Raw genomic sequence first — 13,838 nt, forward strand, 5'->3', positions numbered from 1 at the left:
CTAAATATATGATTTTAGGTACAAAACAAAAGTGTCATAATTATGCACAGAATAATCTTGGGGTCGATATCAATGGTGTAAAGATTGAAATGGTCTCGGGAATTAAATACATTGGTGTTGAATTAGATCTACAATTGAACTTTGGCAAACATATAGATTATATATGTTAAAAAGATCAGTTTTTTTGGTCGAATATCAGAACACGTATCACGCTGGTGTAAATTAATAATAATATATAATACGATTATTTACCCTCATATAACGTATTCTTCATCTCTGTTAATATCCTGCAACAAAAATGAAATCAACAGGCTGCAGATTTTACAAAATAGGGCTATGCGCATAATTCTTTCATGTAGTAAATACACACCTTTAGTTTATATGAGAACTCAACTGCAATGGCTTTCTATAGATCAGTTTATTGAGCCATCGTGTTTAATTCTAATTTATAAAAATGAACATAAGTTATTGCCAGAGTATTTAAATAATTTTTTAATTAATAGGGCAGTTATTCATGGATATGATATACGTTCGAAAGAAAATTTCGATATTTCAAGATCTAAATCACATAAAGATTTGTTTCATAAGGGGCTAAAGCTGCATAATGATCTTCCAAAAAATGTAAAAATGGAAACAAACTTAAAAACATTTAAAAGTATGTTGAAAAAGCTGTATTTAGAGTTAAGTGATAATTGATAGTAAGTAACACCACCCATGTAATTTAATTAGCTTTCGCTAAATAAAGGATTTTATTAAAATAAAAATTCCTCTAAAAATTGCCGAATATATTATCTTTCAAATACCTTGGCCTTTTTCTATCTTTTATCTCTTCACTCTTTAAACTGTACCTATGCAGTTTTGTGTATTAAAATTATAATTTTTGCATACTTACAAAGTTATCTTCATCCACTTGCAAACTTTTCCTCAACAGTTAAACACTAACACAAAATCTTCAGTTATACTTCTACACCTCTTTTTTATTCTCCAGATCTTAAAGAAGTCCACAAATTCTTTTCTTATTCATATCTAGACCTGTGAGTCATGTAGAGTCCATTTACGATGATCACGTCTAAACAACGTGATATAACAAAATAAATTATGCGAAATCATAATTTAGCTTCCCTCAGGTTTTTCCGCTGTGTTATAAACATTTCCTTTACTAACATAAATACCACAAACTTGTAAGATGTCGCATGATCAGCGAAGGAAAAGATGATGATCAGCGTTTACTCTTGAAACATTTTAGTTTTCCCAGTTTTTACCATTTCTGCTATACTTATAAAATCGTTACTGATTATTTGAATTGGCATAAAAAAAATTACTTGTTAAAGACTCAAAAACTGACTTCACTGTTGCAAGCGGGAAATTATAAATTGTTCAACATGTAGTCCGTAGTCCGAATATAGAGCCAAGTGATTTTTACTTGTATATCTATCTTGAATTTTTCAATTTTTTTTAAATGTACATACAGGTTGTATCACGAAGAGGACCCGGTAGGATTATCTCAAAAAGTAGTCAAAATAGAAATCTGAAAATTTGTATAAACTAGTTTATCAAAAAGATATATTCAATGAAAACAGTAAAAACATTCCTGCACTTCCGGTTGTACCGGAAGTCATCATCAACTCTGTTATTTCAAATGGAACACTGTATATTTTTGCATTTTTTAATTTTACGTTAAAATCTACTCTAATTTCATATAAGGTACTGTAGGCCAGAATATGACAGTTTTCAAGTTACCAATTTTCGAAAAAAATTGAGGAATGCAAGTTATTTTTGAAAATAGAATAACTTCGACATTTAGCTTTATTTATTAATGAAATTTGGAATGGATAATGTAGAAGCAAGGGAATTCAACCAGTTTATGTCAAATTTGCAAATATTCATATAGAGTGTTTAAGAACGTGTGACTATTATAGTGACGTTAAAGTTGAATTTACTCAAATATTTCAAATGGTACACCCTGTATATTATTACATTAATGGATGCAGAATTACTTTAAAATGATATAGTTCCCTATACCCAAAGTTAACAGTTCTTGTATAATAGGAAATTATTGATTTTAACACAGAAAAATGTACGGTGGATTTGATGCACTAAAAAATTGAATAATAAACGGTGATTAATGAACCGTAATTTTTATTATCGTTATACCTTCGTCAAAAACAATAATTCAGTATATTAAATTTAAAAGAGCTAAAAATAAATTTTCGGTAAAATTGCTCGTAAGTAGCGTCCTCTATGAGCAATGCTGAAATTACAACACGCATCTTATTCGTCGCCTAAAAAAATATAGTTTCACAAATTTTCAAGTTCCTAACCTACATATTTTCAGAATAATCGCAAAAAAACGATTTAAAATTTTAACTTTCAACACTGTATTTCCGAAACTATCAACTTTCGGATAAGGCATGTTTGCGCCAATGGTCACCATTTCACGTGTAGTAATTTCAGCTTTAGACTTTCCCATTGTTAATGAATCACCTTGTATAAAAATAAGTTCATGTTAATTTTTGTATAAAAATATAAATGTCCCACGTTTGTTATCTGAAAGACAACTTTTTATGAGTAAATTTATAAGAAATTATTATATTATTTATATAGAAATTAACATTTTCTGCATATTTCCAGACTTTAAAAAAATTCTGCCATTTTCTTAATTTGATATATCAGGAGTTCAATTTTTAGAAAAATTTTAACATGCTGACATGAAAAGTGAAGCGAAACTTTAAAATTTCGAAAAATTTCCCTAAGGAATATTGTTCAGATAGTGCACATTATTTCAAATAGTTACATATACTTAGGGTTTTCGTTATTATATTAGAAACGGCTTAACAAATAATATTCTACTAAAATTACTTGATGTCCCATCGGGAATTCTGGATATGCAATTTGACCTGCATTTTCGTGTTCCAGTATTAGATTATGGACATATTTTGTAATTACTCCAAATTCTAGAATTGTTAAGTCAAACTTCACTGTCATATTCTACTGGTGGAAATAATTTGAGTCTGTCATTTAAAATTTTTTTATTTCACAATAGTATCATATTATCGTTAACTGCTCTATGTATTTATAATTCACGGTAACTTTTTGACTCACTGAAAAATGTAACCACTTTCTAAACCTCAATTCTCAACGCCAGTTAATTTTATAAATATTTTGCAAGAATACTTTATAATCACAAATTGATCGGAAATTCTAAAAGTAACTCCAAATTAAAAAAAAAACAGTGGCAGATATTTCTTAAAACACGTATCCAGCCCAACTAGTAGTTACGCCACTAGTATATATTTTAAAATCCATGGAAGAACTCCACATTGAAAATATCTTCCAACAATTTTTTGTACATAATCTGTTATAAAATTTTTGTAAGGCAAACTTCAATTATTTTCGAAAGCTAAATACCTTTTAATTTATAATAAATTAATTTCTTAAACAGTTTCTATCAGGATACTTTGTAGTTTCACATTACAAATAAAAAGTTTTCCTTCTTCGAGGCACAATCATGAGGCACACAGTGCGTGTTTTTATTTGTTTAAGCAGTATTTACTTAAATGCAAAGGAGATAGTTGGATTATGACCCCGTACTTATTTCATTTTGTGCACGAATTAAATATTGCAGGTTCTTTAAAAAGTAGCATAAAAAGCACGTCTCAAAATTCTAAAGAGCTGTATAGGTGCACGAGTTCAAATATTTGTCAAGTTATCGAGATAAAATCTCTATTTGCAACCCTCTGCTAGTTATTAACTGCAAGGAGACTGACAAAATTCCACTCGTCCTCAAGAATGACCCTAAAAGGCAAGTAGGGATAATAAGAGTTAAAACCTTCAATTAAAAAGAAATTCTATGGCGTAAAAGGAGGTGGTAAACACGTTGAATGAAGAACAAAATATAGGTAATACGATTTTCATTACTTAATACAATTTAAGTTATACACATACAAATTCAATTTTATTGTTGGGTGTTGCTGTAAAGAATCTTAAAACTGTTTTAATAGAATTGTCCTTCATATTTGAAGGAAATTTTGAAATTATCTACGAGATCTCAAAATGCAGAAAAAACGATGTAATTTCAAAGCTAGCTAAAATGTTCTACTAACTAACTACGTAGGTACATTCTTACAATTAATTTGCCGTACTGAAAAATAAAAAATTTCGCAAATGAATACAATCCTCACCTAATTTCACTCTATATGTTAATCCAGCTTTTTTGTTGCCTTTTATTTGTCGCTTTCCGTAGCCCTTGAAAATAGCCAGACACAGCTAAGCTTTGCAACAGATGTAAAGTATCTAGGAGTCACACTCGATGCAAAGCTAACATGGAGTCTTCACTTGGAAAGAAAAAGCAGAACCGTTGGTAAAACCTCGGGGATGAAACCAAAGGTAATCATATCAATGTTGGCCTGCGGAGCTGTTGTCTGGTAGCCAAAAACCCAACAGACAGCAGCTAAACAGAAGCTCAGCCAAGTACAATAGTAGGTACAGTCATTGAAGCTTTTCACCTCCGAATTCTTTGAAACTGAACAGATCGACTTGAAATTTGGCAGATAGTTAGAGAAAAGGTCAATGAACATTAGTAACATAGCGTCGATTGACGCTTTCACCCTGTTACGGGTTGACACCCCTTCTCGGGCGGGTGGAAATTTTTTTTCAAAATCGATAGAGAATCAAATTTTGAGCAAAAAATATTCGAAGAATTTTCTCGAGAAATCAATAGTTCTCTAGTTATCACGAGTGAAAAAAAAAACACTTTTTCAAAGTATTTTTTGCGAATAACTCAAAAACTACGCATTTTATTAAAAAAAGTGTAATGAACAAAAATGTATCTTATAAATAAACAAAGAAAATCGTTTTTTAAAAAGTGTTGTACGTCCTTTACAAAGCGAAATATGGTTAGTGGAAGGAGACTTGTTTTGGGGGGGGGGGGAATACGGGAATCAATGTATTCAACGTCAAATAACGGAAAAAGGATTAATTTTACATGTATAACGCTCCTGGAGTTTTCTGTAGTACTCAAAAAAATCTTCAAAATGAGCACTTATAAAAGTTAATTAGAGCAAAATTGAAGGAGTTATCGTCAAAAACAAATGGGTTGCTCATATTTTTTAAGGAAAAATGAGCAGTAAACGCTGTGCCATTTCCATCAGAATTAAAATTAATCGTAGACCCTTTACAATTAGTTTTGTTTTAGTGTTTTTCATACGATCCTGAAGTTAAACTGGCTTAGAATGCGTATTTTTTGAATATTGTACGTTAAAAGTTGAAAACGTATTTTTCATTATTCAAAAAAAAAATGTCTTATTTATATAAAACTATGAAAGATAGGAAAAAAATGATAGACAACCAAAATGTAGCTTTTTTTCAACAAATATTTTGCTTTTTTTATTCCTATAGCATTAAAAATAAAGGAGATATCGCCGCTTGAAGTCTCCATTTTAGTGAAAAAATGACCTGTCTCGAGCTTTTCGATCCTTTCCCTTTAAAAACTGACTGGTGGAATGGTAATAAAAAAACTGACAAGCTAGCAAGGAGAACATCTGGTCGTACTATATTTGGACCCAGTCCCTCCAGTGTACTCTCGTTGTCAGCAATTTTTGAAATGATTAAGGAAAACACCTACAAATAGTTTAGAACACGGTGGGATAAAATAAACAGCTGTCAATTTGCTAAGGAGTTCTTAGGATACCCCAGCAAAGACACAGCCAAAAAAATACTTGGCTATATCCAGGGTAAGCCTTCGCCTGGTGACGGCTATTCAGATCGGACACTGTTGGCTAAGAAACACCTCTACAATATATGGAAGTTCGCAACACCTCTTTGTAGAGGTTGTGAGCAGGAAGACGAGACAGTTTTCCATGTACTCTGCCAGGGCCCGAGAACTTATAATTGAAAATATGGGGAAACTGGGAACCACGTGACTTGAGATGGATATACAAGTTGGGGAAAGAGTCTATAGATGTCGCCACAAAGATTTTGTAGAATAAATTTTGACAATTGCAATTATGAATCATTTCATGTCATTCTTGTTGTCCATGTTTATTGTTGGTTAGGTTTGGCGAGCGTTGGTGTGTGTTTTATTTGTGTTTTTAGTGTGTATTTCATTCACATTTATTTATATAACATAATAATGTCTGATGATCATATAATCACATTTTTTTATTAATAATAAAATGTTTTTTTTGTTTTGTTTAATAAAAAATGTGATCAGTGGTAGGTAGTTTTTTTTATGGATATCAACACAACGAAAAATTTTAAGTTGCATAATAAATCTCTATTACAAGAATTAATCAAAGATTGGTTTAGTAAAATTATTTACTTGTAATATTTTTTTATTCACCGTGAAAGCTAATACAATATAGAAAGCACAGAAACTCTATAATCATTTCCACTCTTTTTTTTTCAAAATATGTACTGAAATTTGAAATTTTTCAACAAACATTTTAAAAAGTTACAGTATCAAAATTATTTCTTATTTTAAGTAGGAATACTATTAGACCATTTAAAAGTGTCTTTAATGCTTGAGTGATTTTACTGCTTTTTATCAAAAGTATTTATTTTCTCATGGTGACAAAAAAAATTATCTACGTGAAAATTATTTTACAAAATCAATTTCTGAGTGATCTGTGTAGGGTGAGATTTGTTATGTAATTTTAAATTTAGCGGCGTCAGAATACCTAAAACAAATATTGAGTAGGTAGGTATATAGTTGTAGAGCGTACAACTAGATGGCGCTTGCATCTTTTACCGGCTACAGGTAATTTAACTCACTGTATTACCGATAATTCCTAAAAAAGGAAAGCAATAGAAGTTGGAGAAAGTGTCAACAGTTAGCGCTGTTAATGACCACGAAATCTGTTCAAGTTTCCTATCTATAGTATCATTTATCTAGGTACCCTGCGAGTGCACTGGTGTCTGGTTACTGAGAGAATCCGTGCTTGGAGAACGGTGATCTTCTATGGCCTACGTTAGAGAGAGAGCAACGTTAGAGCAACATCATCATCTTTTTCTCCTTAATAGGCTGGTTGACGGCTCAGGAGAGCTAATCTCTCGCTGGGAGGATGTACTAAGTGCACTAACTCGGTATACTGAGCTACCCTCCAAACTATTCAAGTTCAGTTAATAAGCATTTAGAACTTTTGTCCTTGTACATAGTTAAATCGTATTTGTGTCACAGTCCAATAAACATTTCAATAAAAACTTTATATTGTTAATATTATATCTTTTTTTTTTGTTAAATTGTGTTTTACAAAAAATAATTTACTGAATATAAATATAACTAAAGTACACGAACTTATTTAGTGATGCCATATTTATGTTTTAAATTTGATGCAATAATAGTGTTATCTAGAAACCGTTGGAGATAGAGAACAGTTGTTTATTTGGGAGACATTTTGGAAAAGTTTTGATTTTATCATTGTCCTTGTCATTGTCCTGCGTAAAGAGTTAGGTACATAACATCCGAGATACATTTAATTTCGTAATGTTAGTAATATTTTTGCTGTATTGTATTCCTTATTCTGTTACAGTCCAGTGGGGCTATATATTATTTAATGATCTTTCGAACAAGAAGAACTAATATCAGTGCAATTTTTTTCAGAGTTGTTGATGTTTACATTTTACGATTTCGTAGTGCCAAAGTTTCACAGATTAGCAAAATACGAACAGATAACACTAACGAGATACTTATCTTCGAGTATAAATTGCAAGATGCTTAGTAAAACCTAAATATTTTTTCAACGACTTTCACAGATTTTATTTTATTATTGTCTTGTCATGATTTTGCATTATATTTATTTTTTATTCTATATCCATGGAAATTTCTAGAAGTGAAATTGGAAAAAGTTGTAATACCTAAGGAAAAGAAACCATTTTATGAAAAGATCAACTGAAAACAAAAAATTGTAAACCCCATATTAATTCTAGAAATAAAAAAAGCCATTATGAAGTGTATGCGTTACTTTGCAGCCGCACAGTATATTCATAGCTCTTTCTCTTTTATCCACTGATAAGGCAAAGATTTGAGCTTATCGATGTTTATGTAAATAGAGGCACCCTTAATCTAGAAATTGTGTCATGGTGTAGGGATCCTTAACGTGCTTGGCACCGCACGAACACGGATCCTATGGCTTCGCATCTCGTTTAAAGGACAACGGTGTCTCTAAAGTTTCACTAGGTCAACTATACTTGGCGACTTAGTAAAGAAATTTCTTTGATGGTGACAAGTATCGTATCTGCTTCTCTCGATTTTGTAATCCGATTAGATTCTCGAGGCGCTTAAGGACTATCAACACTAGATCAATTTTCATATAGTAATGCAATCCCACCTCAGAACTTATTTCATTTTTCTTTCTAATTTTTGGTTTAGTTTTTTTTTCCATTTTTTTATAGAATTACTGTGATGCTGATTGTTTATTTCGTATAATTTTATTGTTCTGATATTATATTAACAACTAAACTTATTCTTTCAATTATTTTTTTCATTATATATTATTTACAATATACATTGCTGTGAGGGTAATATTATAAAAGTAGGTAGTAACAATTTTTTGTAACAAAACAATAGAAATGGGAAACTTGTATAGAACGTGACGATATTCTATGTATATCGTTCTACCACAGATTCTTGTGGTCAGAACAAGCAAACTTAGCATTATCCACAATTGCTTCACTTATTCACAAACTTGACAAAAAAAATCGTTTCCTCAAAATATCTACTTTATTCGATTTAAAAGAAATTTGGATTGCTAGTACTTCTGTATATACAAGGTGTTTCTGAAATAAGTACATTCTTCGAAAGGGTGATAGAGGGTACGAAAATGAGCAACTTTTATTGAGCAACTGATGGTCTAAATCTAAAACATTACGTTTTAAATTGAAAAAAAAAAATCTCATGAAGGTTTGAAATTTGATATCCAAGTTGCCACGCTCCGTAGTGCGAAAGCACTGATAGCGGTTTTGGTGGTTCAAATGTTGTGTTCTAAAATGATGAAATTTCTTTAAATCTCGTTTAAATGTAACACAAAAATTAAACAAATAAACGAATTACCAATAGACTGTACAAAAATTGCTCAAAGTTGTTTCCATGTGCTAATAAACATGCTTCAAAACGACGGTCAAAATTAGTTCGCATACGTGCAAAAACTCCCGGCATTTGTCAAATTTCATTAGCTGCAGCAAAAATACGCTATTGGAGATCTGCTGCATCCACAATAGGTGTTCGGTACACATTTTGTTTCATACACCCCCAAACAAAAAAGTCTAGAGAGTTCATATCCGTACTGACCAACGTACAGGGTCATTTCGTCCTATCCACCTTTCCGAAAAGTTAGTATGTAAAGATTCACAAACTGAGAAACATAGGGAGGGGCGCCAATATGCATGAAAAATATTTGGGCACGGTAAAGCACGGTACGGGTAACATACAATTAATTTGTCTCCACAATGCAGTGTTACATGTTCGCTGTTACGTTACAAGTCATTTATTAGCAATGTATTTCTAGCTTATTGGACATGCATCTTAAAGACATCAGATAAAAAAAATCTTATTTGCGCAAGCATGACTTTGACAAAATATTTGAGGTCAAGTTCATATTTTAACTGACTTAAACTATCTAATAATTTTAAACGTAAAAAAATTTGCTTTCCACGAATACATTCACGTTTGAAACACAACTTAAACTATCTATTATCTCTTTTCGTTACAGGATGCTCGCAGCCATACCAACCTGGGAGCCATCTTGCACCTCAACGGCAAGTACAGGGAGGCGGCAGAGAGCTACCGGGAGGCCCTGAGGCTCCAACCCAATGACGTAACTACGCTGACAAACCTGCACAAGCTACACAGCGTGATGACTTGACGCTAACGGAAATCCGTTGAATTAAACTTAAATTAGATTAAAAGCGAGTGTTGCAGGCCGATGATTGGGAGGAAGGTGTGTGTGCCTTGAATTGGCTCGTTTGATAAAGGGCGGTGTCGGTTGGGGTTCGAGCAAAGTGTGGCTAAATGTTTCCGTGAAGTAGTATCGTGGGGTTAAGAATCATATGTACGAGGCGACCCATATGAAGGTGCTATGAATAACCATAACGTGGTATATAGGCGGATTGCTATCCAATTTTGAAATAATATCCCCTAAAGATGCACTGTAGTGAAATCTTCCATCTAAATAGCTCCTTTGGTTTATCTACATACCAGTTCCTTTTTTTAATACAGGAAATATACAGGTTGTTTCAGATAGTACGACAAAAAATAATAACGTTTATCTTATGAACGATATGTCTATCTCCACTCGTTTTCGAGATTCAGACCGACAAAATAAAAATTTTTAAATAGAATATTTACGAAAGTTTACAAACGGTGCGAAATATTTTTGTAAAATTTGGTATTCCGAGGTTTCTAAGGATGCTAAATACGCTGGTCTACTTATTTTTTGAATATTTCATAGAGGGCGATAGTTATGCTACATTCCTATTACATTTTAAGTTTTATTTTTTTTAAGGTTAGGTTTTTTACCATTCGGGCTCCAATTTCTAATGTACAATTTAATTTTCTTAAAATAATGTACTCATGTTAGAACTTCCTAATGTGGACGGTTTTCGAGAAAAAAGGCTTTTAATTAAACTCTTACAATATTACGGTGTATAAAATAAATGACTATTCTCAAAGTAGGCTTATGTCAAATTTTAGTGATTTTTAGTGACTGTAGTTAGTAGTGACAAGTTACAGTCATTAAAATTTTGATATAAACTTAATTATAGTTTAAAATATTACTATGCGTTGTTTATGAGGCATCCATCAATAAGTCTTGACATAAGCCTACTTTCAGAAAAGTCACTTATTTTCTACACCGTAATTCACCACATTAACATTTTGCACCGTTTGGAAATTTTCGAAAAAATTCTATCTTTCTCAAAAGCAAGAGGAGATAGACATAATAGTTAATAAGAAAATTATTATTTTTTATCGTACTGTCACCCCCTGTATTTACAGGAGGCCTTTCTAAAACACCCTGTATAATATCTGCCATATAAACATTGTCCTAACTACATTTAGTTATGGGTCAGTGGGTCGGTAAGTTTTTAGGTTGACTTCTCTACCCTAGAACATCAAATAACATACAGAGCGTTAAAAAAAAGTAGGTAGGGTCGTAGATTTTTGAATGAATATAATAATAATTTATTTAGTGTGATATTATAAATTAGTTTATAAGAACAGTAAATACAAAAGATCGAGGTAAATAAGTGTAAGATTAACTCACAGAGTAACGAACTAAAATGTTATATCGCTACTTAAAGTCATTAAATTAAACATAGATACTTACACAGTTAAAACAGATTACAACAACATGTAAACATTATTAAAATTAACACACACGATTACAAGCAATAACAAAATTCACAGACAGCATTAAAAGATGACATAACATCGTTAATTACACAGGCCGACAAAATTTAAAAAAATATATTCCAGAGATCAGACACTACGCTTCCGAAGGCATTTGGCGCGCTGAATCCGAATCTGGCCTCAGAATTGATCCATCACCCTAGGTTTCCGAGATATTCTAACCTAAAAGTGCAAAAAACACGTACTTTTGCTATATTCAAGGTTATGTAACTTGGCGAAAAAAATTTTTTTCTCAAAACTGAAAACATCATTGGAAACGACTATCTTTCCCCTTCAAAACGCATTTTTTTATTTGGAAAAAGCTCTATTTTTCGCGGAGATATCGTCAATTTAAGATGACCAGTATGGCTATATTATTACATCATGGCTAACCCCATAACACTGAGCGCTGCTAGCCCTAATTGTTAGGAACGTTAACCCCAAGCCCTATAACCCCACAACACTAAGCGGAGCGAGCCCTCATCGTCAGGAAGGTTAACTTCAAGCCCTATAACCCAATAACACTAAGCGCTGCGAGCCCTAATCGTCAGGAAGGTTAACCCCAAGCCCTATATGTCTGGAAGGTTAATCCCAAGCCCTATAACCCCACAACACTAAGCGCTGTGAGCCCTAATCGTCAGGAAGGTTAACTTCAAGCCCTATTACCCAATAACACTAAGCGCTGCGAGCCCTCTAAGGCTCGTAGCGCTTAGTGATATTGTGTTATAGCCATGGTTTAATAAGGAAGCTATACTGATCATCTTTAATCGACGATATCTCCGCGAAAAATAAAGCTTTTTACAAATAAAAAAATGCGTTTTGAAGGGGAAAGATAGTAGTTTCCAATGATATTTTCAGTTTTGAGAAAAAAAATTTTTTCGCCAAGTTACATAACCTTGAAAATAGCAAAAATACGTGTTTTTTGCACTTTTAGGTTAGAATATCTCGGAAACCTAGGGTGATGGATCAATTCTGAGGCCAGATTCGGATTCAGCGCGCCAAATGCCTTCGGAAACGTAGTGTCTGATCTCTGGAATTTTTTTCTTGTTGGCCTGTGTTATCTATAGAATTACGTACGTACGTGTGTTTTAGAAAGATTTTTAATGCATTTTAGAGATGAGAAATCCGGTTCATTTTGTTGACCCGGTTCACCGGTTCCGGTTCCTCATACGGAACCGGTTCAGTGAGCCGGCTCAATTGAGCCGAATTTGTCATGACTATCCCTTACCTTCTGCGTCCCGTGTAGCCGAGTGAATGTATTGCGTAGCGAAAGGTGTGTCTAGGCAAAATTTCAACTTAACATATTAATAAACAACAGTTATTAATATAAATCCTTTATTTAATTCTAATTTTGACAACCTCCGTCTTGAAAAAAAGATCGCCTTCATTAAATGTAACGAAAGGAAATTCCATTATGTTTACCCAAAGGAGCTGTGACTAACGTCTTGACCTACTTTTTTGTAACACTTTGTATAATTAGTTCCCTCAAAAATTTATCCTAGAAAGTCGCTATAGCTAATTATAAAAAAAATACTTTCATCTTCCCCAAGCTAGGTACAAAAAACATACAATTTCTTTATAATATGCGAGAATTTATTACTTAAAATTTATCCAAAAAAAAACTTAGCTAGAAAATTATATTAAATAAACTGCAACCCACAAAGCATTGGTGCATTGAGTGCCTATACACAAGCATTATTTGAAACTATAAAAAATATTATAAATGTGTTCATTCTTCCATTTAAATGTTTTATTAATAAATTAGTCAAGATCTCAAACAATGCGTACTAAAGGCACGCACTTTTATCACATGGTCTGGTTTGAATAATTCTAGTCAAATTTATGTTTTAGTTGGTTCAATTAGAACCAATTTGGACATAATAATATCATAGTAAATAAAAACTATATTTATAAAGTTATCTATAATTCGTTACAGGAAATAGACGGTTTTGTTGCTTTTGAAATATTATATAACAAGTTAAAGGTGGATTAACAGATAGGTATTAATTTTAGAAGGTAAAATGCAAATGCAAAATATTAGACTGCCAACAACATATAAAAACTGAGCCAAAAATATTTGGAAGATACTGAAATATTTATTTTTCAAAAAAAAATCTAAAGATCAGTGGAAACAGTAGTAAAAACCTATTACTCTAAGGTTTCTTCTAACATACTCCGATAAGTTTTCTTATTTCACACAAAAATCTTTATTTTCATCATAGGGTATTCCATTGAGTAGAAATTTTGGCCCCAGCAGCATCCATGGTTGAAAGAAATTAACTTATATCTAATATTTTTAGTATTGCTTCAAGACTTGGTTAATTAATCACACCATTACTGACTATGAATGTACAAATCCATTTCGTACAGTTTATTCATTAATCTAATTAATGGATTAGTTAATTAAGGTACTAAAAAATACCAATCCTTAAGATCATAAATGATGTCATAGAGG

At 32.1% G+C, this 13,838-nt stretch overlaps 1 protein-coding gene across 1 annotated transcript in view; it reads left to right on the plus strand.

Moving 5' to 3' along the window:
• Positions 1-9,860, plus strand: part of LOC108912086 (transmembrane and TPR repeat-containing protein CG4341-like) — a 129,113-nt gene extending 119,253 nt beyond the window's left edge. The window contains exon 6 of the mRNA XM_023455244.1: positions 9,708-9,860. Coding sequence (XP_023311012.1) covers positions 9,708-9,860 — 153 coding nt within the window. The remainder of the gene's footprint in view (positions 1-9,707) is intronic.
• Positions 9,861-13,838: the final 3,978 nt, after the last annotated feature.

Source organism: Anoplophora glabripennis, unplaced genomic scaffold, assembly GCF_000390285.2.
Source record: "Anoplophora glabripennis isolate ALB-LARVAE unplaced genomic scaffold, Agla_2.0 scaffold555, whole genome shotgun sequence".
Taxonomy (NCBI): domain Eukaryota; kingdom Metazoa; phylum Arthropoda; class Insecta; order Coleoptera; family Cerambycidae; genus Anoplophora; species Anoplophora glabripennis.